This window comes from Mustela erminea, chromosome 1, assembly GCF_009829155.1.
Source record: "Mustela erminea isolate mMusErm1 chromosome 1, mMusErm1.Pri, whole genome shotgun sequence".
In the NCBI taxonomy this organism is placed as follows: Eukaryota; Metazoa; Chordata; class Mammalia; order Carnivora; family Mustelidae; genus Mustela; species Mustela erminea.
In genome coordinates, this window is record NC_045614.1 from 5851736 (window position 1) to 5877192 (window position 25457).

The 25457-nt window shown below is 57.7% G+C and overlaps 1 protein-coding gene across 4 annotated transcripts; it reads right to left on the reverse strand.

Annotated features, from left to right (window-relative positions):
• Positions 1-3563: 3563 nt before the first annotated feature.
• On the reverse strand, positions 3564-25424 carry PNPLA6 (patatin like phospholipase domain containing 6). 4 transcript variants are annotated; one of them, XM_032309747.1, is made up of 34 exons: positions 25299-25424; positions 24120-24327; positions 23707-23794; positions 23468-23550; positions 23201-23298; positions 21247-21387; positions 20996-21155; positions 20586-20666; positions 20254-20382; positions 19849-19929; positions 19584-19746; positions 19254-19337; positions 18854-18963; positions 18561-18728; positions 18398-18475; positions 13472-13677; positions 13102-13233; positions 12897-13020; positions 12358-12471; positions 12072-12147; positions 10284-10424; positions 10011-10074; positions 9572-9740; positions 9210-9392; positions 8901-9019; positions 8545-8701; positions 8163-8279; positions 8006-8075; positions 7451-7567; positions 5378-5679; positions 4523-4639; positions 4199-4295; positions 3976-4085; positions 3564-3859 (listed from the first exon to the last, which is right to left on the reverse strand). In XM_032309747.1, exons 2-34 carry the CDS (start codon positions 24144-24146, stop codon positions 3785-3787), a joined length of 3981 nt encoding a protein of 1326 aa, XP_032165638.1. In that variant the 5' UTR covers positions 24147-24327; positions 25299-25424; the 3' UTR covers positions 3564-3784. The 4 variants fall into 4 exon arrangements, with proteins under 4 accessions (XP_032165638.1, XP_032165649.1, XP_032165627.1 ...); XM_032309758.1 differs by lacking the exon at positions 23707-23794; XM_032309736.1 differs by lacking the exons at positions 7451-7567; positions 24120-24327; positions 25299-25424 and adding an exon at positions 7654-7770 and having other exon boundaries at positions 23707-24082.
• Positions 25425-25457: the final 33 nt, after the last annotated feature.

Below are 25457 nucleotides of genomic sequence, written 5' to 3' on the forward strand. Positions count from 1 at the left end.
TCTCCCTCTGCCCCTCCCCATGCTCATGCTCTCTATCTCTGTCTCTCTCTCAGATAAATAAAATCTTTTTAAAAATAAAAAATATATATGTATGTGTGTGTGTGTGTATATATGTATATATATATGAATATGTCCTCTTACATGGCCAAAGGGACTTTGCCGAAGTGATTACATTGAGGATCTTGAGATGATCTTGGATTACCCATGGGGGTCCCATGTCATCACAAGGGTCCCTGCAGGATGGAGGCAGAAGGGTCAGCATCAGGAAAAGGGACGATGGTGGAAGCAGAGGTCAGAGTGATGCAGTGTGAGAAAGACCCAGCCGGCTACCACTGGCTTCAAAGGTAGGGAATGGGGCCACAGTTGAGGACTGAAGGTGCCTCTAGAAGCTGGAAAGGCAAAATAACAGATTCTCCTCTGGAGCCTCCAGAAGGAATGCACCCCTACAGACACCTGGATTTTAGCTCAGAGAGATCCATTTCAAACTTATGGGCTCTGGAACTGTGAACTAATGTATATGTGTTGGGGGGTACCTGTGTGGCTCAGTCGTTAAACGTCTGCCTTGGGCTCAGGTCATGATCCCAGTGTCCTGGGATGGAGCCCTGCATCGGGGTCCATGCTCAGTGGGAAGACTGCTTCTCCCTCTCCCACTCGCCCTGCTTGTGTTCCTTCTCTTGCTCTCTGTGTCAAATAAATTAAAAAATCTTAAAAATATATAAATAAATAAATGTACGGTGTTTGAAGCACCGGGTTTGTGGTGATTCATTACAGAAGCAGTAGGAAACTCACACAGGGGCCAAAGCCCAGAAAAGATGGCTCCTTCCTTTACAGAATCCAGGAATTGGAACAACTGGGCATTTGAACCAGGTGGTCTGATGCCAGGCCTGTGCTCCACTCTGCCTCACCAAGCTGGAATTATCTTCCCTGCTGTTATAGACTGGCCTGGTTCACTGCCAATCCCATGAATTCATATGCTGGCATTCTAATCCCCGTGCAAAGGACTGAAGGCTTGTGTCCCCTGCTTTAGCTGTCATGTTGAAATCCTAACCCCTAGCGTAATGGTATCGGATGGGGCCTCTGGGAGGTAATTAGGTCGCAGGGCTGGCATCCTCACCGGGGGGTCAGTGGGCGCCCTTATAAGAGACACCCCAGAGACATCGCTCATCCTTTCTCTGCCAAGGGAGGGGATAAGAAGTCGGCACTCTGCAACCCGGGAAATGGCCTTCCCCACAAGGCCGCAGGTTGGCACCTTGATCTCGGGCTTGCAGCTTGCCTCAGTGTGAGGAATAAATTTCTGTTGTGTACAAGCCGCCCAGTCCATGATATTTTATTACAGCAGCCCGTACTAAGAACCCCAGGACCTCAGAATGTGACTGTATTTGGAGACAGCGTCTCCAGGGAGGTAATTAATTTAAAATGAGGTCATTAGGGTGGGCCCTGATCCAGTATGACTGACGTCCTCAGAGGATGAGGCGATCACCCGTGAAGCCACGGGGAGAGGATGGCCATCTGTAAGCCAAGGGGAGAGGCTTGAGAAGGAACCGACCCTGCCGACACCTTGATCTTTGGCTTCCAAGGCTCCAGAACTGAGAAACCGAGGTCTGCTGCTGGAGCCCCGCAGCCGGGGCACGTGGTCGTGGCTGCCACAGCCAAGCAACATGCCTGGGGAGCTCCAGCTCCAGGTGCACCAAGGTCGCCTTGAAGAGTAGCGCTCTCCAAGCCCAGAGAATCCCAGTTAGGGTGCTCAGCCCACCTCGGCTGGTTCTGGGCTCTTGCAAGGTGGGGGCGGGGTGTGGGGTCTTCGGATAAGCGTCTGGAGACACGACATACATGAGCCCTGGGGCCGTTCTTGGCCAGCATGGCCTCTTTGGACAACGCCATTCACCCCCACAGCATCAATCTCCGCTGCTGTCCCGAGGCCTCCAGACTGGTTCCTGGTACAAATCTCTTCTGGGTCCCCACCTGAAACATCCAGAGCCCCTGCCATCTCCCCTTGAACGGTCCCTGAAGTATCTCAGACTGAACATGATCAAAACAAAGCCGAGCACCGTCCCCTGCTCCTGTGTCCTTCCCCGCACCCACCTCAGGGAAGATGGCCCTCCCCGGTGACCCATGCCAACCAAGGTGCCTTCATCATCCTCCTTGGTGCCCCCACCCCGTGCCCCCCACTGCTGCCCCAACCTACGCCTCATCTCTCCTCGGTCCCCTGCACTCTCTGCCCTTCTGGAAACACAGATCTGACTAGTCTCCACCCCCAAACCTTCCAAAGCCACTGTGTTGCCGGTGGGCAGGGAAAGGCGTATAGCCACTGCGAGAAAGAGCGTGGATTCCTCAAAAGGTCCAACTTAGAAAGACCCGTGACCCAGCAATCCCCCCGCTGGGTCCACACCCAGAGGAAGTGAAAGCAGGGACTCAGACCTAGACACGCACACATCCGTGTTTGCCGTGGCCGCCATCCATGGCGCCCAAGAAGTGGAAGCAACCCCGGGGTCCACTGACGGGTAAGTGGGTAGACATGACGTGACCCATCCACACCGCGGAGTCTCACAATCTTAAAAAGGAAGGACAGACTGACGCCCGCTACGACACAAAAGAACCCGGAGGGCACCATACTCAGTGAACTAAGCCAGTCACCAAAGGTCAAATGCTGTAGCATCCCTCTCCTAGGAGGTCCCTAGAGGAGTCAAATCCACAGACACAGAGCGCAGGTGGTGGGAGCCAGGGGCTGGGGAGTCAGTGTTGAATTCAGGCATAGTTTCAGTTTCAGATGAGAAAGTTCTAGATGGTGGGGACACAGATGGTGAGGACGGTCACACAACAATGTGTATATTTAGGGCCAGTGAACTGTACACGTATCAGCTTGAAAGCAGTGACCGGGACCCCCTGCAGCGCATAGTGGTGGGGGGCACTGGCCAGGAGCTGGGCCCCGGCCATAGTGACATCGGGTGAGTCCCATGCCACCCACATCCCCATTCCCCAGGCAAAGCGAGGCAGGCTCAGAGTCTCAGTAACAAGCCCGAGGCCACCAGTAAGAGGCAAGGCTGGGGTTTCATACCAGGCAGCTTTGCTCCACAGTCTAGATGCACCAAGGCAATGAATGAGAACCCTTGGAGACGGTCTTAGTGCATCATAGGGACTGGCATGTGCTGCGTGACCAGAGCTGAACGCACAGTAGGGCCAATGCCTGGGAACCTCTCAAAGTCCTTAAGCCTGTGTGTACTGCATCATCCCCCGGGAACCAGGCTCTGTGGTGCACATAGCAGGAAAGAATGGGAAACACAAAATGCCCGCACACAGTAGGGCCAGTCGAGCGCAGAAGCTGTGGGAGTCTGGTAAGGAAAATAAAGGGCGCCAGGGTGGGCACCCAAGAACACCCGGGATCCCCAGAGGGCCTGCGGTCTGAAGCCAGCACGGAGGGGGACTGCAGGGGAATCCTAAGCGCGCGCACACAGGGGGGAAGGCTGGCTGGGCCTGAGGCTGAGCACGGCACGCGGGTACAAAGACAAGCTCCGGGCTGTCCGGCCCAGCGCCAGCCGTCCGACCCAAAGATGACACGAGGCCACTTCCAAGAGGGAAAGGTTTATTGGGAGTGACTGGTCACAGTCCTCAGTGCGGTGGGGCCCTTCCCCTTAGGGGCAGGGCGGTCCAGTGTGTGGGCCCCGGGGGGCCGGGGTTCAAGGGGAACCCAGGAGGGAGGCAGGCATAGCAGCAGACAGAGAAGAAGAGAGCCACCCCCACCGGGCTCAGCCCCGGCCACGCCCCAGGGGGACCCCTCTTGAGGTCCTCAGGCCTCCGCAGCTGAGCCCGGAGGGTCCAGGGGCAGACAGCGCCGGTGCCGGAGAAGGGACTTCTCCTCCTCCTGCAGGGACAGGAGCGCCACACGCACACATCACACAGCACAGGACAATGGTACTCGCGCACGCCTCCGCCATGTCACCCCCACCCCGTGGAGGGCCTGGGGCCACCCAGTCTCACCATCTCGGAGGCAGTGCTGGGGCTCGCGCCCTCGGGAGAGCCGCCCTCGTCCCGTGAGCAGTCAGGGCCTGCGTCCTCCTCATACTCTGTCAGGCAGTCCGACTCCTCCCCTGCAACCGGGGAGCAGGGCAAAGTGAATCACGCCGGCTGGCCTAACATCTCTACATCCCATGGATCCCAGCCCCAGCTCCGTGAGCCCCCCAAGGTGCCCCTGGGCCCTCACCATCAGCACAGCCGTCAGAAACGTAGCTCGTGGGGGGCTCAATCCGGGACACAATCTCCGCCAAGTCAGTGAAGCCAGAGCTGGGGAAGGCCAGCACCTGGGGAGCGGCACAGGTGAGGGTCTTGGGCGCTCTCTGGGGCTCTGGAGCGTCAGGGGCTGTGGTGTCTTGGGGCCCCGAGATCTGAGGGGGACCTCTCTGGTCTGATGGGCTCAGCTAAATCCAAGGAGGTCTGGGAGCATCTGAGTTCTGGGGGTGCCTCAGCCGGGCTGGGGGAATCTCTGTTGTTAGGAGTGGCCCCCCCTTGGGGTAGGTCACAGGCTTACGTCTGCGCGGCGGCTCTCGTTAAGGTCAGCAGATCGCCGGTCCGTGAGCATCTTTTCAATTATGTCGCCCCGGCTCCAGCCCCCAAACACAGCCTTCCCGTACTGGTAGCCCACATCCTGCGGGAAGGGAGGACACTGGAGGTGGACCTGCCAACACCCCACCCCAATGTTTCCTCTGCCTCCCTTCGCTGCCTATCTCCGTTCTGCTGACCGTTCCTTGGCCCCTCGAGAGCCTGATGTTTGGGGGAGCTGGCATCTGAGACTCAACTTACTTCCAAGCCAGCCCCATGTAGCACACTCGCCCCCAAATTCCTCACCCTGCGCCCCTGACAGGCCTGACCTGTCAATCTCTCTACATGCCTTCCCCCTCAGCCCCACACGGTGCACCAAATGGTGTGTCAGCTTCTTTCAAGATCTGAAAATACACAATACACCTGCAGACAGCCCCATCTCCCAAGCCTGTGACAGACATCACCAATCCATCCCTGCACACTTCTGCTCCCGGTCGATTTCAGGGGACGTGGGCTAGGAGGCATTATTCAGATCAGCAGCTAGTAGCATAAAGCATGTCGGTCGCTCCACGCCCCTCCCATGTTTGCGGCGCGCACTACTAACTGATTGCCTTTTCCCATTCCTGCCTTCTAATGCACTTTGGGCAGTGCAGCTGGCACCCAGCAGGAAACTTAGTGCGTACACAGCACACACACACGTTCCCTTGCCACACTCATGGCAGACATCACAAATCGATTAGCACTCTGTTCCTCACGGATCCCACTTAGGAATGGAGCCTACACTCCTTCCCCCGGGGTTGCTGTGGGCTTTAGGTAGTAAAGCTTTGCCACCCCACCCGCTCACATAGATCTGGTCGAATTTCCCGAAGTCCATGGTCTTGAAGCAGTCGATGGGCGGGCGCAGGTACTCGCAGTAGGAGCTGGACTTAACGACCTCCAGTTGCCGCACGCAGGACACATAGGCCAGGCGGGACTGGATCTCGGCCATGTCTGGAACCTTGATCTTGTCGGCCCAGGGGTTTAACCGCTTCCACAGCAGCCACCAGCCAGATAGGCTGTCCCCGTAGGTGCTGAGGTCCGTCTCATCCTGGCTTCCCACATCGATGGCGATGACCGTCTTGGCACCCATACTGCGGGCGATGTCCGCTGTGGGGCCGGGGGGTGTCAGCAGGCAGCTCCCCACCAAGGCCCAGGGCAGGGACATTCAACCCAGTCCCAGAAACACCATCATACAAATGGTCACACACACAAAAAACATGCAAACAAACATGCCAGTATGTAAAGGGCAGAGGTACCGATGCCCATGACCTTGAGGAGGTGAGGTCAGATGGTGGAACTGTTAAGGCTGCGAACTAGGGCCAGAGGGACGGAGGTGATGGAGATAAAAGGGCGAAGTTGCTGGGAATAAAAGACACCAGGTCAGACACATGGGGGACAGAGACGTGGAGAAGAATGATATGGAGAGAGAAAGAGTGGTAAGGACACCAGGAAACAGGGACACAGGAGGACAGAGTCAGAGAGGCAGCAGTCCAAGTGGCAAAAAAACACATGCAGAGAGGGGTGGAAGTCGAGCCACAAGGGACAGAGACGCAGGGCAGCGGAGACACCAACAGGTTTGTGGGGGACAAAGAGATATCAGAGATATGGAAACACAGAGAATCTGGGGGCAAATGTGGGGCTGAGACGGGACACAGAACAATGACCAAGAACAAGGAGATTCAGGGAAACAGGACAGAGGCACGAAGGGTGGGTGATGGCCCCGCGAGGAGGGCGGTGTGTCTGTGGGTCAGTGTTTGTATGTCCGTGTGCCCCAGGGAGGGTCCCTAAGAGGGTCTGGGAGAGCCTGGGGAGATGGGGACAGGGCCCCAAAGCCAGGCCCAGCCCAGAAGGACACCCGAGTCTCCAGAAGACTTTGCATGAGTCCCTCATGAACCTATCTGTGTGTCTAGGAACATGTCCCCATATCCAGGTGCCTGCACGCATCTGTCATCTGTGTGTGTCTCCTGTGTGTGAACACGCACATCTCTGGGTCTGTCTGTAGCTCTAGACACACCCCTGGGCCCGAGCGCATTTCTGTGCACACGTGTCTAGATTGGCACTGCCCGCCTGTGGATCTGCACACACCACTCGTGTGTACGTGGCTGTTAGCATGGGCATCCGCACAGGGCACGCACGGCCGGAGTTGACAAACTTTTTCTGTAAGCGGCCAGAGAGAAAATAACTTTCTCCCAACCACTCGGTGTTGCAGCTGAAGCACGAAGGCGGCCAGGAAACCAGGCCTGAACCACTGGATGTGGCTGTGTTCAACAAATCTTTCCTGACAAAACCAGGCGGGGGCTGGATTTGCGGCAGTTGGTCAATCTCCGGCCTCCAGCACCGAGCGTGTGCAAGTACCTAGCACACGTGTCTACTCGGGCGCGCTCGCTCCTGGGCACGTGACATCCTCCGGGGCACAGCTGGTCCCCCGCTCCTCAGCAGGCGAGAGGTCAGCAGAGCCGGAAGCTCGCCGTGGGTACACACGTGCCCATCTGTGTGCTTACACTTGTGCGCACCTGAGCCAGCGTGCAGTGTGCACGTGGACAGATAGGTGTGCAAGGACGCATGCCTGGGTCTGGCCATGTGCATGTGTGAGAACACGCCGCCCGCCCTGTGAGCAGCCGCGAGAACGCGTGAGCACGGGTGTGGTGACGTGAACCCGGACGGGTGTCCTGCTGTCCCTGCGTGCACGTGTGTGTCTACGCGCGTGCATTCACGCTGAACACGGCATGTGGATGTGCTTTCCAGTTCCACGCGCTCCCGTCCCCGGGCACTCCCTGGGTGTGTGGCTGCACACGGGCGTGCACACACCCTCCTGGGCGCCCGTCCACGTGCTCGCCCGTGCATGCTCGTGCGTGCGGGTGAGCGGGCAGCCACTTGCCTGGCAGGTTGTTGATGTAGCCGCCGTCCATGAGCAGATGCCCGTCCTTCGGGTCGCACAGCGGCGGCAGGTAGCCCGAGAGCGTCATGCTGGCGCGGACGTAGCGCCACAGGGAGCCTGCCCAGCGGGACACACAGACACAGACACGCACAGACACGCTCAGACATGCTCGGAGGCCCGGCCAGCCCCGTGGGCTCGCTGACCTGGCACGTTGTTGACGTAGCACCCGTCCACCAGCAGGTGCCCGTCCTTGGGGTCGCAGAGCGGGGGCAGGTAGGGGCAGTAGGAGGCACTGGCCCGGACGTAACGCCACACGCAGCCTGCGGGGACGGCGTGAGGGGGTGAGGCGCCCGGCTCGTCCCCCAGCCCCCCCACCCCCAAGGAGAGACATACCTGGGGCCTCTGGGGCATTAGTGGGTGATGGTTAGTGCTCGGCAATCAGGCCAGGGCGGATGGTCACTCATGTTAACAACATCCCAGATGCTCGGCTGCCCTCCCTGCACCCCCTCCCCACACCGCCGCAGAGGTCATTGTGGGGCCAGCTGGGGCACCCACCGTCTTTGTGGACACGCATGGCTGAGGCGGTGATGTCCGTGGTCACGTTGAAGTAGGGCAGCCACAGGTCCTGTGGGGACAAGGAGCACGCTGGGAGAGGGGCCGGGACTCCTGCGGGGAGCGGCAGGGGCGGGGCAGGCGAGGACAGAGGGCAGACCTCAATCTGCTTGTCCTGGAAGACCCGGTGGATGCTGCGGTTGAAGGCCGAGCCGGTGAACATGGAGGTGACGGGGTACGTGAGGTCCAGCACTGGCTCCAACACCGAGGTCATGCTCTAGGGGCAAGGAGGCCGGCTGGGGTCGAACGGAAGCCACTTGGGGTCACTAACAAGGTGATCACTAAGGGTCCCGATCGCTCCAGCAGGGAGCTGGGGACTAAGGCCACCAACCAGGAGGTCAGCAAAGGTCAGCAAGGTTGTGGAGGGAATGCCGCGGGCCAGGAGGAGTTCACAGATGAAGTCAGGAAAGGGGCAGAAAAAGCCCAGGAGCCCCTCAGGGAGCAGGTTTCAGGGCACTCCTGCGGTAGGTGGCCCCCCACACCTTGGCCCACTCCCGGGCCCGCTGCTTCGTGCGACTGGCGCTCCGTTCCTCCGCGTACAGGGCCCCGATGAAGGAGCCGATGGATGTGCCGCCCACTAGGTCCACAGGTACCCCTGCTTCCTCCAACGCCTTCAGCACGCCGATGTGCGAGCAGCCCCTGCCAGGGAGAGAAAACCCAGGGACCCACTGGAGATGCCCCACGACCCCCGGAGCTCCCCTTCTCCCACCTCCCCACCCGCAAGGAGCAAGTGCCAGCCCCACCCCTACAGGGCGGCTCCGGGAGATAAGCTCCACCCCTCAGGCGCCCTGACCCCGCCCCTCAGGGCGAGCCCCGGGGAGCAGGTCCCACCCCTCACCTGGCACCGCCCCCGCCCAGCACCAGGGCGATGGTGTTGCCGGTGAGCACCCGCGCTAGGCGGGAGAAGTCGCTGTGCCTGTCGGCGCGCTTGGAGAAAACCTTCTCATAGAGCTCGTGCTGGGATACGGGCGGGGGGTGGGGGGCGGCACAGAGAGGCGACGCATAAGGATGGGGGCTCAGGAGGCAGTGTCCGGACCTCCACACCACCGCTCCTGCCCCCACAGGTCTCTGAGCCGCCCCCCACCACCACCAATGGCCCTAGAGGCCGGCGGTCCCGGGAGGGCCCCTCTGCCGGTGCGGCGCTCACCAGCTTGGCGGGGCTGCGGCGGGAGAAGAGGCGGCGCGGACAGCGCAGATGCAAGTGCCCCGAGCACCAGCTGCGCATGTTCAGCCACTCCACCGTGCGCGTGGGGCCCGCACCCTCCTCCCGGTGCAGCAAGACCAGCTGCTTGAGGGCGCGCACCGCTGTGTTCTCCAGCATCTGCTCCAGCTGGAAGGGCAACGTTGGACGGAAGTCACTAACCCTCGGTCACTTCCTCCCCCCACACCTGGCTGAGCTTGGGTCCCTGGTTGCCACGCCCCACGGTTGCACCGGGCCTGGCGCAGGCGCGGGAGGGCAGGGGCACGCTCTCTGGGCGGTGGGGGTGTCCCTGTGCATAGACTCCGGACCTGGCCAAGAGTGGGCTCCTGGTCGCCCAGGCCCACGATGAGGATGCAGTCGGCCTGTCGCAGGCAGCGGACGGTCCAGGGTGTCAGCGAGGCGTCGGTCTGGTAGAGAACGATGCGGTGTGCGTCCTCCTGCTGGGCCAGCCACCCCGACAGCCGGAACTCCTGGATGCTGCGACAGGGGCGGCGGAGGGTCGTCCCGGGGGCTTGTCCGGGGTCCCACACCTCCCAGACACCACGCAGCTCCGTCACCGGGAGGACATACACTTAGACACCCAAGCCCCACCATGTCCATGCCCTCGGGGTGATCTGACCCACGGTCTCCCACGGACTGAAGGGATGGGACCCACGGTCCTTGGTTCACAGCCCAGACCTCAAGCAGACCTGAAGGCACCATAGACTTCAGGTCTATCCCCCACCTCCTCAAACTCCAGACACATACCTATCCAGAGCAGAAGCCCCCAGGCGGGCCCGGATGATGTCACTGTTGAGGAGGAGTGTGGGACCTGGGGATTTGTGAGGACGAAGAGTCAGACACCCAGGTCCAGAGAACTGGGGGTCTGTACCGCAATACTGCCTCAGCCCCCACACAAACCCATGGCCTGTCCTCACCTCCCCCACTGCCCCGCCCCCCCAATGGCCTGTCCTCACCCCCCCTCCCCCACAGCCCCACCTCCGCAGACCAATGGCCTGTCCTCACCCCACCCCCACTGACCGATGGCTTGCAGAGCATGCTGCAGCTCCAGAGTGAAGGCCACCATGGGCACCTCAGCACACACCGGCAGGACAGCCACCGTTGCCAGGTTGCTGGCTGGGTTGGTAAGCTCCGAGTGAGGGGGCACGCCTAGTCCCGAGCCTGCCGAGACCCCAAGGAAGGAGATTCGCGGTGCAGTCCCGCACCTGGAGAAGCAGACCTGCCCCGCTAACCTACTGAAGCCACAGCAGAGGCTGTGGCCTCAGGCCTGGACCCACAGCCCCACCCGGCCCCATCTTGGTAAGACCTAGCCATGTGACCTTCACTTCCGGGCTTCGACTCGACAGGACGTGCTACATAACCCTACAAGCACTCCACTGTGCATGTGTGGACCGATCTGTGCCCCTACCCCATTCTGGCCTTGGTGCTTCTGTCCACCCAAGGGACTTGAATACAAAACTAGGCAGAAACAAACATCTTTTTGACCCATCAGTTGCTTCCCAACTTCTCCATTAACATCCTAGACCAAGCCCTCACCTCCCTCTCTTGCCTGGAACTCTCACTGCCTCCTCCCCTCCAGCTCCTTCCTCTAACAATCGGAATTAGCCTAAATGCCTTTCTGGGGCTCCCAGTCCCTATGCGAACTGCCCCTTCCCCCATATCTCCCCCTTCCTCACTTTCCTCTTTGAAGTGCTTCAAACCCACAAAACCCTGTGTGCAGGGCCTTCCTAGTTCCCGTCAATGCCACGCCCTATCTCGTCTGTCTAGTCCCAGCTCAGGCCCCCAGAACCTCCCCCCTCCCTCCACCACATTCCATCAAGACCTTCTTTTGTTTGCTTCACACTTCTTCTTTGTATTTTTCAAATGTGCTGCTTGCCAAGCTGTACACCCTTCTAAGAGCCTCGTCTGCCTGGTCACTCTTCCCCCCTCCCCCCGCGACCCATGCCCAGCACAGGGCCTAGTATACATTAGGCGCTCCCTGGAAGATTTTTCTGTATCTCATCAACAGAGAGTTTCTGCCAGCAAAGCTGCCCCACAATCGTGAAAAGGATGAACCAACGGCCTGATGGGAAATGAACGGGCATTTGCATGCATGGGCCAAGACTGGGGAGAAAAAAATCTATCTGGGAAGATCCTGAGCATGGGGTGGTTCTTAGCCAAGGCTCACCACTGCCACCACCATCCAGGTGTCAAGGCCGAAGGGGCGGAAGACCTTGGGGGATAGGAGGAGCAGGTGTAGAGGCTGGGCTGATCCAGGGTCGGCTGGCCCTTGCACAGACTCTCAGGCCCGTATGCACCTGGAATCCGACTTCATTCCGGATGTACCCTAACTCAGCAAACTACATCTTTCAGCTCGCCAGTAACTTCAGCAGCCTGTTTCCAGCCTGGCCCCTAGCCCCCAGCTCCCACCCCACGGACTTCATGTCCCAGCATACTCTTCCAGGATTCCCTCTCCCAGCGTGCTCAGGAGGTGGACTCCATCCCGCTTATAAGCTCTCACACCCAGAACCAAGTTTGCCCCTAAAGACTCCGTCAGTCGACATGTCAGACACTGTAGGTTTCATCAAGAGCATGGCATGGGTCTAGGGCTCTGTTTCTCGGCGTGCCCAGGACCCCCAACTCCACCCCCCACCCCTCCAAACAGGCACCGGACATCAGATCCCACTCCTACTTTAAGCCCCACCCAGAGCGCAGTTCCTACGCCGGACTCCATTTCCCAGCATGCCCAGGGCTTAGGGCTCCCCCTCCCGGTGCGTTCCAGGAATCGGACTACATTTCCACACCATGCCCGGGGCGGAGCGCTCTCACCTGGGAAGGGTCCCTGCAGCTGCTGCAAATTCCCTAAAATCTTCTGGCTTAGCAGGTGGATGAGACGAGTTACGACCTGGGGCATGGGAGGCCGGCGTTCCAGTGAGACGCGAGGGGCAACTGTCCGAGTCCTACCGGGGCGCCTGGGTCCCCGTTCCTTCCAAGAGCCCTGCTCTAACTCGAGGGTCTCTGCCTCCTCCCTGGGACTCCTCCGCCCCGCCCCGCCCCTACCTCCTCGAGCCCCGCCCCCCACCAGGACGCCCGCCCACACAGCTTGGAGCCGCACCTGCGGGTATCGCCGTTTGATGTGGCCCAGCGTGCCCTCCGGGAGTTTGGCCAGCTCCGTGTCGCGCACCGCGTGCACTGTCGTGGCACGAGGCTGCCGTGTCAGCGCCTCCACCTGGGGGGGGGCATTTATGACCAGGGCTGCTTGAGCCAGGAGGCCCCGATGGGAAAGGGGGACCCAGACGAGATGCGCTACTGCCCTACCCCCAACAGACCCCGGAGATGGGTGGAAATCGAACCGCACTACTCATTAGGGCTTCGGGGAGAGGGAGAGGGTTAGGGATCCATGCCCGGGTGTGTGAGTGTGTCCGCACGTACGCAGGGGGATGTCTCTCCTCTTCTAACAGAGGTCTAGGGACGGAGTCCAATTAAGACAAGAATTTTCCCCCTCCTCCTGCCCACGGAAAGGAGCTGGACAAGCGGACTGGGCTAGGCCAGCGGTTGGGAGGCTGTCACCAGTCCATCAGATTACCCCAGACTCTGTGCTTTGTTGGGCGCAGTGGGAGTGATCAGAGGGCCGTGGGGGAGCGTGGCACTCACCACGCCAATGAGGTCCCCGCGGCCGTACTCGCCCACCAGCTCCTTCTTGCCGCTTCCCCGCTGAATGACACTGCGCAGCCGTCCATTGAGCACAATGTAGGTGCAGTCTGAGCGGTCGCCCTGCCTGGGGTGGGGGGCAGGTAAGACAGGGTTGGCGCGGGGTCTTAGGCAAGGCCTGAGCTGCAAGAAAGGCCAAGGTCTGCACCTGTACAAAGCGCGGCCGGCCTCCACCGCTGTCCAGTCGATGGCAAAGTCCATCTGGCGCACGAAGGGCGACATCCTTGCGGCCACGGTGTGCGCAGCACTCAGCACCACACTGGGTTGTGCTCGCATAATCCTGGAGAGGAAAGTTAGGGGGGCATGGGCTTGGGGGGCTGCCCTGGCACATTCCTTAGGAAGTGGAAAGGGTGGGTGACGGCGTGGCAGTGGGATCAGAAGGGCTCAAAGCTGCCCTGGAAAGGCACTGGGCATCCAGAGGGATGACCTCTGCCACAGCAGAATGGAGCTAAGTGGGGGCCCTCCAGGTGCCACTGCCACCCACCATGGACGGGGTGGAGGGGGGTGCCCAGCCGTACTCATAGAAGTCGGACTTAGAGATCCTCAGGAAGGTGCAGTCACGCTGGGCTCTCAGTGTGAAGATGAGGGGCTCGCCGGTGAGCACTGCCAGCTGGCCCACCAGCTCCCCAGGTTGTGCCACGAACAGGCACACGTCCTCTGCCTTGTCAATCATGCGCTGGTAGACATGCAGGCAGCCCCACAGCACAAAGTGCAGGCTCACATCCTGTGGGGCAGAGGAGAGCTGGGCACACGGGCGACAGTCCCAGCCCCGACCCAGCCCAATGCACCCAGAAGAGAGGCCAAGGAAGGAAAAGTTGAAGGGGACGAGTAAAGGCGTTGGCTCGTTCAGCTGCACAGCATAAGTATCTAACTCCCATCTGGCACCCAGGGCAGACATTACTAATGGATCACCAAAATCTGAGCTCAGATTAAGGCCCAGAAGTTATTCTTTATTTTTTTTTTCAAGGATTTTATTTATTTATTTGACAAAGAGAGATCACAAGTAGATGGAGAGGCAGGCAGAGAGAGAGATAGAGGGAAGCAGGCTCCCTGCTGAGCAGAGAGCCCCATGCGGGACTCGATCCCAGGACCCTGAGATCATGACCTGAGCTGAAGGCAGTGGCTTAACCCACTGAGCCACCCAGGTGCCCCAGAAGTTATTCTTTATTTTATTTTATTTTATTTTTAAGATTTTATTTATTTACTTGACAGAGAGAGATGACAAGCAGGCAGAGAGGCAGGCAGAGAGAGAGGAGGAAGCAGGCTCCCTGCTGAGCAGAGAGCCCGATGCGGGGCTCGATCCCAGGACCCTGAGACCATGACCTGAGCCGAAGGCAGTGGCTTAACCCACTGAGCCACCCAGGCGCCCCAATCCAGAAGTTATTCTTTAAATAAAGGTTTTCTTTTAAGTAACCTCGGTGCCCAACATGGGGCTCAAACTCGCAACCCCGGAATCAAGAATCGCCTGCTCTACGGACAGAGCCAGCCAGGCGCTCCAAGGCCCATAAATTCTTTTCAATAAGGCCAGCAAGAGGCTGCAAGGACTGGCTATGCAGGCGGGTGGCTGAGCTAAACCCTTTTGGCTTATCCTGGGCAACTCGACAGCCCATGGAAGGATAAAGCTGGACTCTTGGGGCGCCTGGGTGGCTCAGTTGGTTAAGCATCTCCCTTCAGCTCAGGTGATCCTGGAGTCCTGGGATCAAGTGCCGCATCGGGCTCCCATGCTCCTTGGAGAACCTGTTTCTTCCTCTGCCTCTCATGAATTTAAAAAAAAAAAAAAAAGTTTGACTAGTACTTCACACCATATCAAAATGATCAAAGACATGGATGTAAGGGCTAAAACTATAAAATTCTTTTTTTTTTTAAGATTTTTTTATTTATTTGACAGACAGAGATCACAAGCAGGCAGAGAGGCAGCAGAGAGAGAGGAGGAAGCAGGCTCCCTGCTGAGCAAAGAGCCTGATGCGGGGCTCGATCCCAGGACCCTGAGATCATGACCTGAGCTGAAGGCAGCGGCTTAACCCACTGAGCCACCCAGGTGCCCCTAAAGCTATAAAATTCTTTGAAGAAAATACAGCAGCCAATCTTTGTGACTCTGAATTTGGAAATGCATTCTTGGATAGGACACCAAAAGTATAAGGAACAACAAAAAGTGATCGATTGGACTTGATTAAACTTTTTTTTTTTTTTTTTGGAGTTTCAAGAAAGTGAAAGAACAACCCAGAGACTAGGAGAAAATATTTGCAAATCATGTTTGCTCAGGGTCTTGTACCTAGAATACGTAAAGAATTCTTACAACCCAATAATAAAAGGACCAATAACTCAATTTAAAATGGGCAAAGCTCTGAATAGACACTTCTCCGAAAATAAAGGTCCAATAAGCACATGAAAAGATGCTCAAAATCAGGGGCGACTGGGTGGCTCAGTCAGTTAAGTGGCTGCCATTGGCTCAGGTCATCGTCCCAGGGTCCAGGGATCGAGCCCCGGGTCGGACTCTCCGCTCAGCAGGGAGCCTGCTTCTCCCTATCTCTCTGCCTGCCTCTCTGCTTACTTGTGATCTCTCTGTCAAATAAATAAAATCTTAAAAAACATGTTAGGGTGTAGAGCCATCGAAACTCTCACACGCTGCCGTTGGGAACGGAAGGAGTGCCACTGCTTTGGAAAACAGTCCGGCAAAAATCAGAAACAGTCCACAAAGAGTAAAGAGCAGGATTGTCCTGACTCGGCAACTTGATTCCTATACACACTTAGAAGAAATGGAAACCTAAATCCCCACAGAAATTTGTACAGAAATCTTCATAGCAGCATAATGCATAATAGCCAAAAGGTGGAAATGGCTCAAGTGTCTGTCACGTGACGATTGCACACAAAAAACGTGGTAGGCCCACACGATCGATTATTTCGTCATGAAGGAGGGACACCGACACGCACTACAGTGTAGACGAACCTTGAAAACATGATGCTACGTCAAAGAAGTCAGCCACAGGGGCCACATCCTGTAAGATTCTATCTATATAAAATATCCAAGACAGGCAAATTGATAGCAAACTAAGACTAGGAACTGCGTATCGCTGGGATGGGGGTTCAGAGGCAGGAGGGGGATAGCGCAAGGGTATGAGGTTTCTTTTCAAAGTGATCAAAGTATTCTTTCAATTCCAAGTTGATAGTGGTGATGGTTGTATTATTCTGTGAACGTACTAAAAACCCATGAATATATATTTGTGTACATGATATATATATATGTATATACACATAAGTTTTGCTCCTAGTTCCCTCATTCCACTCCATCCCTGTTGACTCCCTTTTGTTTCCCAGAGACCACAGGATATTTGCACAAGCTTTCCCTCTGCCTAGAAAGCTCTTTTCTCCTCCTTGCACCTAGTTAATTCCTCCCATCCTTCCTCCTTAGCTGGAGGTGACCTTCTCAGAGGTGCTAACCTGCCTAAGCCAGATTTTGTAAAGCCAAGAATGTCTTTTACGTGTAATCACGAAGCACGTATGGTTTTCCAAGAATTAGTGTGATTCTTTAGTGCAATGTCAGTCAGAATTGTGGGCTTCCCAAGGGCAGGGATCTTGCTGACGTCTCCTGCCTCTGCAGCCCCAGGAGATGCATACACGTGCTGGAACCTTCTAAGAGAATTTCCAGACTCTGGTTGGGATATGAATGGGAGTTACTAATATTAAGTTGCCATTTGGCATCAGATTGAGAAACTAATCTCTTCATTGCAGGACTTCTCAGAGCCTTGAATATCATAATGGTGTTCACAAAGAGCTTCCACAAAGGGATTAAACAGCTAACATTTCCCAAATCTGAGCACAGATCCCTTGTTCATGATACAGGTGTTCCACGAAACACACTTCGGGAAATGTCTGTAAAGTAGAGTTTCCTAACCTTGGCACCATTAACACTTGGGACTGAGTAATTCTGCTGTTGGGGGGGGGGGGTCCTGTGTAATTTTGCATCTCTGGCCTCTACCCACTAGATTCCAGTAGCACCCTCACAAGTCAGTTTAAAAACGCCTGAATAGGGGCACCTGGGTGACTCAGTGGGTTAAAGCCTCTGCCTTTGGCTCAGGTCATGATCCCTGAGATGGGGATCCCTCCCCTGGGATGGAGACCTGCATCGGGCTATCTGCTCAGCGGGGAGCCTGCTTTCCGCCCCCCCACCACCTCTCTGCCTATTTGTGACCTCTGTCTGTCAAATAAATAAATAAAATCTTAAAAAAAAAAAAAAAAAAGTCTGAACTTTGGCAAATGTCCCTGGAGTGGGGGTGGGGGATAAAACCGCCCCCAAATGAAAAACCATTGTTATGAAATTTTGGAGGGAGGCATAGCAGATCAATGTCCCTAACAATGATCTAAAGACCCCCTGCAGCCTCGAGTGGCAGCAGAGCAACCAGTCTGGTCTATTAGCAAGCCAGGCTGGGGCTAGGTTGAGCCCAACAGAGTCTCCCAGGTAGGCAGGGCCCAAGGGCCCACAACAAAAGCCACAGTGTGACCACGATCCCTCTGCCCCAGTCAGTACCAGTGACCTCGCAAAAACCTCCCCCAGCTTCCTCTATAGAAGGAGCCCACCCAGCAATGAGCACTCCAGTGACAGCTCAAGCAACAGATAAAGTACCACAATATCCCAGCCAGCTGGGCCACGCCCTTACTCCAACCACCCCCCGCCCAAGCCCAGGCCCTCCCTCCGACTCCCCTGGGTGGAGGGGCTGTGGTCTCCCCATGAACTGCTCCAAACCCTCCTGCAAGCCTGGCATCTCTGAAAATCTTAAGCGGTTCAGAGCCGCCCTTCCTTCCTCGTGACAATTCTAGCAGACAGTTACAGTTATTACCCCATTCCGTGCATGAGGAAGCTGAGAACTTTCTCGATGATTTGGCCAAGGTCACAGAGGAAGTCAGGACGGAATGTGATCACAAATCTACCCCCCCACCCCGCTAGTCCAGAGCCCTCTACCTCCGCTGTGCTTCCGGACTGAAATCATGACCAGGTCTCAGTTTCCCCAAGTGGACACTAGACGGATTCGTGGGATACACTTTCCTACGCTCCTGGACATCCAGCTCCAGGGGCTGGTTCATGGCCTCTGGGTCGATTCTGATCCCTACCGCCCTTAGCGCACACCCATCCCAGCGGGGACGCAGGAAGAGAAGCAGGCGGTACGTCAGAGCACACAGCAGACTTGAAAGGTCAGAAAACAGAAGTCACAGGGAAGGACAGGACAGGTCAGAGAGACCTAGGGGCTGCAGTCCTCAGGTAAAAGTTTCAAGGATTAGAAAGGAAAGGTCAGTGGATCCAGACGGCAGAGGAATCAGAGTCCTAGCATCTAGAGGCAGGGACAGAAATCACACGCTGAGGGATGTACATATGGGGTCAAACGGAAGGATCAGAGGTCAGAAAAAGGTCTTGGGTCTGAGATGCATTAGAGCCCAGGGGTCAGCCTCACCTGGTCTCCCTGGCGGGCGATGATGGTACCAGCTTTGGCGTGATGTAGCAAGACCCGGCTGTTCAGAAGGGAGGGGTCCTGGAGAGAATGCGGGGTTGATATGGGCCTACCTGGGCCTCCCCGCCCTCCACTCCACGTCCCCTAGGACCCCGTGGCCACCCACCTCAATCCGCATCAGTTTCGCCAGCTCCCGCTTTGCTGCCTCAAAGATGCTGCTTGTCTGGCGTCCCTGGTAGGGCCCGAAGGGGCAGCCACCGGCGGCCAGCTCGTCCTCGCCATAGCTGTGCTCACAGGCCCCTGCTGGCTGCTCCCGGGGCTCCTGAGTGGGGGTCTGCACGGGGGAAGGCCTGTGACCTCTGTGCTCCCACCCGAACCTCTTTCGGAGAGGCCACCATGGGCCAGACAAAGGTGCTGGGAGGGCACTGGGGAGGGAGGGGAGAGAGGGCAAGGCCTTACCCGAGCGGGAGCTGCCTGGGGCCCCCCTGAAGCCTCTTCCTGCAGGGACACAGAGATCCGGCCACGCTCATACGCCATGTCAAAGTCCGAGCGGGGGCCACCCTGCAAGCCTGCGGTGGGCAAGAGGTATTTTACAAAAATGATCATGTTGACAGCGACCCCAGTTGACATAGGTGCCAAATCCCCCATCTGTGCAGACACGACTGCTCCATTACTGCATTTGCCCTCAGAATCCTTCTTAACCCCAGCTAGGAAGACAACGTCTCAACAATCACCCGCTAAAACATCATGAAAATACGGCGTGTTTCCACTTCGCAGATAGGGAAAATCAAGGCCTGAATGCCTACAGGCAACCCAGAAGCCTGATGTCCTCTCCCCCTCCCCCACCTGGTGCCCGAACCTGAAATGTCCACTGGCATGGAGATGCAGCGACTCAGCAGGGGGGCTGAGGGAGCCTCCAGGGACGCAGGCTTCACTGGGTCCCCTGGGAGAGACATGTGGTCAGGCTCCCGCCCCTCGGAGCCACCAGGCCTACAGCTAGGATCACAGACTAGGGCACTGAGCACAGTTGAGAGAGGGCTCATTTCACAGTCTCTGAGGACTAGGGGACTAGGAAAGCGATTCTGATGCCCCGCCCTGGGGCCAGGGGTCTCCGGGGGACCAGACGGGAGTCAGACCTAGGTGCCTAGCTGTGGGGTCCCTGGGAAACGGCTGGGGTCACGTCTGATACCTGCAGGTCCAGGTAGTGGCGCCCCAGTGGGGTCAGGCGGCCGGCCGGGACTCTCCCTAGGCTCCTCCGTAGCTGAGGTACTGACCACCCGCTTGGAGCCGCGCACGGGGCTGGTGCGGGCTGGGAGGCCAGGGCTGGGGAACAGGCGCAGGGGCTGGATCTCCTGGTGACAGAGAGCACCCTCGAGGCAGGTCCTGGGAGGCGTGCGCCCCCCTCCCCCCACCCTCCCCGGCCGCGTACTCCCTGGGCTCCCTGCGCAACTCACGTGGCTGAACAGCTCGTTGGTCAAACCCAGGTAGTTGTGAAGCGCCAGAAAGGTGACCCGCTGCAGCCTCACCATGATGATCTGTGGCCACGGGGAAGGGACGGGAGACACCGGGTAACGCGACTCAGGTACACGGAGCGGGAGTAAATGGGGACTAGGCATTAACAGGGTGGAACGCTGGGGAAGGTCAAGGTCGGGAGGAGTAAGGGGCTGGCCAGCGGCAGAGGGTGAGCCAGGCAGAAACCCACAATCAGGTGGCAGAAGCCTGGGGAGAAGGGGGCGGAGGCAGCTAAAGGGAGGGAACAGGGGCCCCCAAAGATCTGACTGCTCAGGGCTGATAAGCGCAGCCCGCGGGAGCCTGGGATGGGTCGGGGCAGGCGGAGGGAGGCGGAAGGCCCCACTGACCTGCACCACCCGCACCAAACTCTCGGGGTACTTGGTGAACACGGCAGAGAAGGCCTCCACGGGCAGCCGCAGCACTGTGGAGTCTCGGGCTGCCCGGGCAGACACAGTCCGCTGGGGGTGCTGGTGGCCCTGTGGGTGTGCGCGGAATAAGGAGAAGCGAGACCACGGGCTGTGCTCTCCGAGTCCTTCCCAAGGCCAGTGCCTTGTGAGACCACTGGGAGCATCGGAGGAGACTCTGGGACACTGAGGCCTCCCACGTGACCCTCTCAGAACCAACCCACTGACTGGGTCCTCATACCCAGTCTCCTTGTCCCCCAAGACTAATCACTCACAGTGATGACATCCAGGATGCTCAGAAGGCTGTTGACGCTGTCCCCAGGGACCACTTCCTTCACCACACACTCCTTCCCATCCTGAGACACAGAGGGTGTGTGTGTTGGGGGGAGCTGACTGGGGCTGTCCCCCCACTGCCATGGCACTCCACCCCTGAGCTCTCAACTCACCACCTACTGATCACGGACACTCCGATCCCCGAACCCGCCAAACCTCTGACCGGCTTCTATTTTCTGGCCGTCATTAACTGTAACCGCTGACCGCGCAGACCACCCCGACACCCTTGTGCATTTGTTCCCAATTTCTGCCTGCGCGTCTCCAAAGACGGCGAAGCCCGCCGCCCGACAGCAACGCCTGTCCCAGTCCCCACTGCCATCTCCCCGTGGTGCCCCACAGGTGGTCCACTCACCGGCCCCGGGAGACAGAGCTCCAGCAGCCCGTCCTGCACCACGTAGATACTGGCATCCGGCTGGCCTGGCCGGAAGACATAATCCCCCTGGCTGAGCCGCTGGAAGACCATGTGTCGACAGAGCTCCAGGAAGAGCGGCTTCTCAAAGTGGCCCAGCACCCTGTTGGATGGGACAGGGAGGCGGAGGAATGCAGGTTAAGTGAGCCCCCAGCTCTGCAGCCACCCGCCTCCGCCTGCACCCCAACACTGACCGGACATTCTTGAGCATGTAGAGCACCTCGGAGGGCAGGTGGGAGTTAGCCAGGTCACCCTCCGTCAGGTCAGCCTCGAGCACTGCCGGCGGGGGCTCCTTTCGTTGCAGCGTTGGGGCCTCTTTCTGGATACGAAGGATCCTGGCGGGAGGAGAAGGGTCGCAGGGGGCAGGGAGGGAGCAGGCTCAGGCAGACCTGAGTCTCCCACATACCCTTTCCTCTAAATCACAAAAAACAGGGCTCAGCCAACTCTGGCCTGCTACCTACTTTCATTAAACAAAGCTCTGTTGGCACCCGATCGTTTACATGTTACTTGTGGCTGCTTTTACTCGGCAAAAAGTTCAAAAATTGTGACATAGTCATATGACCTACCATGCCTAAGATGTTTACTAACCTGACTCCGTACAAAAATACTTACCATTTTCTAATGTAATACCCTGAGATCGCCCGTTTGTTATCATAAGCCCCTGAGATAAACCCTGTGTTTGGCAGAGCCCTGATGTAAAATATGGGCTGTTCCCAGAAACTGCACCTCTATTCATCACGGGAACCCTGAGACCTTCTTCCTAGCACAGACCAGACCCGGAAATAGCCTCCCTAACGTCAGCAGAGCTCTGGGGTAGCTCCCATCATACCAGGAAACCCCATCAGCTGCTCTTATCTTTGTAAGGCTCCCAGAGCTGGCCTTTCCTTCTAGATCTCAGAGAACCCTGAGATGACCCCATCGATGGTCACAAAGACTCCTAAAATAGCTCTCTTTGTATGCGGACAGCATGAATACAGCTCTTCTGCTACTCCCATACCCAAAAGAGCCCTTTCCTGCAAGTCACAGGCACCACTGAGCTAGCCACCCCCACCCCCGTCACAAGCTCCCCGAGACACAGCCCCTAGAACGAGCAGACTCCTAAATTAAATTCCACACTATAGAGAAATCTAAATATAGCTTCTCTTCAGATCCGAGAGATCTTGGGCTGGCCCTTGCCCAGTTCACAGAGAGCTGAGATAGGCCCTGGAAGTCATGACAACACCAGTGTAGCTCCTCCAGAGCAGGGACACGTGAAGACAACCCCTATGACATACAGAGACACAAGATCTAAATCCTCAACTGATCACCGAGGGTCTAGAGCCAGCCCTTCTACTGGAATCACAAAAAGCCACGTGAGGACACATCGGCTGCTCGCGGACAGCCCTGGGATGACACCCTCAGTGGGGTATCCCTTAGCGTGAAAACACCCTGGAGACAGACCTTCCAGTATATTCCATGATGTGAGGAGACGGACCTCAGAGTCAGCTTCCAACTTAGAAAGCTCCCTGGGAGAGTCTTTCTCAGAGACTCTGAGATAGCCCTTTGCTGATGGCATGGAACCCTGGGATGTCCTTCCTATGTTTCTTAGAGCAAGAAGATCCTTGAAATAACTCCTGGGAAACAGAAACGCCTAAGATAGCCTCCTTAGTGTAGAAAGAACTCCAGGGTAGGTGACATAGAGAGATACTTTCTGACGTAGAGAGACTGCTGAGGAAAACCCTAGAAAACAAAAGCTAGAGAGAGCCCTTCCAGTAGGTCACAGACTGAGTTAACCAGTAGGTCACACCTGAGTTAACCCCAGTGAATCACCTCCTGTGTGGGGAGACCCAGGAACTATCCTACATGGAGAACCCAGGCGCAAATCCCCTAAATCTATTACAAAACGTCTACGATACTGACTGGAGACAACTGGCTCACAGACACCCCGCTGCAGGGGGAATGTCACTGAGATACATTGTCTCAGGGCACAGAGACACCAGAGCCAGCCTGTCCCGTGTGGGAGAGCTCTGAGATAGCCCCTCTGATGTGGGAAAACTCGCAGCTCAAAGAACCCTTAGATACACCTTTTGGTGTGGGCTGATTACTCAAACAGTCCCTGAGAGAGGCCCCCCGTGCCCAGTACACCCGGTACACCCAGTACAGCCTTACTTTTTGGCAATGTTGAGCATCTTAAGTTTCTTCTTCATGCGTGGCCGGGAGGTGGTGGAGACAGAAGCATCCACCAGAGAGGAAGTAGATTGTGATACCTAGGAAGGGTAAGGATGGGGGACGGGTGAACTGCCAGTTCAGACCGAGGGAAGAAGGGCCCAGATCCAGAGGACGCTAGTCACGGAGGACGGGCTTCCTAAGACGTCTAAAGAGAAAAAGGGCAGAACCTCTGCGTTCAGCGGGGACCCCCCAGGGTCCTAGACTCACCTTCCGCATAATCTTCCGACCATAGAAGAGCACTTTGTCCCTCTTCCGAAATCGATACCGGGGGCCGTCCGGTGCTGGCGTTTCTGGGGATAAGTGAGGAGAGAAGCACCCTGAGCTCTGCGCCTACTCCACGCGGCCAGAGATGAGGACACTGTCGCGTAAGTCCCATCTCTACTGCCTCAGGACCCCGGGCATTTCAGTTCCCGCAGCCACCCCGGAAGGGCCCTCCAGGTTCTCACTCGGCACTCGCAGCCTCCGCACCAGCAGGAGGATGAGCACGGCCGTGACCAGCACCGCGACTCCGGCCCCAATCATCACGCCCAGCACCTGAGGGACGAAGGGCACTGGCTGCGCATCGCATACACGGCCTGCCGAGCCCTCCCCGGAGGCCGGGACGCCCCCGTCTCCACCCCATTCGGTCAAGTTCTCCGCCCCCGAGGAGGTCACAGCAGGCCCCTGCCTCGGCGTCCCCATCTGCAGAATGGGTAGCCGCGGCTACCTCCCCGGGGGCGCAACTCTTTCCGGCGGCTCCGCGACCCGCGGTGCATGCCGGGAAACGTAGTTCCGTCTGAAACTACCGCGAGACTGCAACATGAGCGCTAAGCATTTCGGGAACTGCAGTCCCCGCAGCGCCACCCAACCCAACGTTTACCATTCCTGTTTGCAACGGAGCCTCCATCGCTTGCTCCAGACTGGGCGGCAGGTCTGGTGGCCCGGAGTCCTGGGGAATAAGAAGCAGGAGGAACTGGTGCAAGTCGTCACTCTTGGCCCGCTTCTCCCCTTACCCCTACCACGAGGCTTGCCCCCTTCATACTCGCCGCTCGGATGGCTTTGCTGGCCAGGGGACGGCTGGTGGGGCGCTGTAGAGCCGAGGGGGTGATACAGGTTGACTTCGACGCCGGGCTGGGGCGAAAGGCGAGTCCCTGGCTCCCTTCACCCACACGCCGAGCCAACTAGACGCCCTACAGGTAGAGCCCCACCCTAGGACCAAAGGGCAGCCGGCCGGATACCCACAGTCAGCAACCTATGCACGGGTCCCCGAAGGGCCCGCCTTCCTCCTGCAAGTGGCCCCCTCCTTGTCTCTGCCCTCCGGGATTGATCAATCCCAACCCAGCAGACCTTAGGCCACAATCCCATGCAAAAATAGGGTGCCCCAGGCCGGGGGACCTACGGGCCGGGGTGCACGGAGTGCTGCTGGCAACTCCCACATAAGGGGTCCTGGGGCGAAGCGGGAGTCTCGGAAGAATACGGGGACCCCTGGAGTAGGGCGAGCTCCCAAGAGGTTACTAGACGGTGCTAGATTCACCGTTACGCATTAGTGCAGTTATGGGGTCTCTGACAGTGTGGAACATTTCTAGGACTCTGGGAACGATGCTAGGGCCATTACTGGGAGACGTAACCAGGGACGCGGGAATTACTGGAAGTCACTGTAAAGTTACTGAGGGAATTTCGGGAATAGAGAACTACTGCTGGGAAAAACTGGGAGCTGGGTGGGCACGTCCCTGAGGTCGTTGGAGCAAGAGTCGACCTAGGAATGAATGCCGGAATATTACTGGGACTTTTCTTTAAAACTGAGTTTATGGCACCGCTGGAGTACTAACGGAAATCTGGGGGCGTCACTGGGCCCTGGAGATATTACCTGGAAAATTCATGGGGAGGACTAGTTCCCTTCCACCCTAGGGCGCACCTGGCTCCCAGCACGGAAACACCTGCCGGGAACTGGGGGGATGGGAGCATCAGAGAGTCCGGCGCTATTGGCCAGCTGAGGAGAACAGGTGCTAACGACCTCCTAAGGGACGCCTCTGAGGGGGCGACAAAAACTCGTACTCACCCACCCGGCCGCAGCCGCGGTCCACTCTGCGCCAACACTACGGTAGCTTTCCGCCCAGCCCGCAGGCGCGGTCCCTTTAAATTATTCCCCGCAGGGCGCGCCGCGGCCCCGCCCCCCACCATGTTTGTAAGGTCTCGCGCAGCCCGCCACGCTGTTTGA

What these genes read in the sequence shown, in the direction of transcription:
- PNPLA6 (XM_032309736.1), bottom strand. Translation starts at nt 23,941, where the DNA reads ATGGGGACGCCGAGGCAGGGGCCTGCTGTGACCTCCTCGGGGGCGGAG. An exon ending in CCCAGGCAGCTCCCGCTCGG is followed by an intron (nt 18,729 to 18,853) that starts GTAAGGCCTTGC and finishes TCCCCCGTGCAG; the next exon opens with ACCCCCACTCAGGAGCCCCG. An exon ending in GCATGCTCTGCAAGCCATCG is followed by an intron (nt 10,075 to 10,283) that starts GTCAGTGGGGGT and finishes ACAAATCCCCAG; the next exon opens with GTCCCACACTCCTCCTCAAC.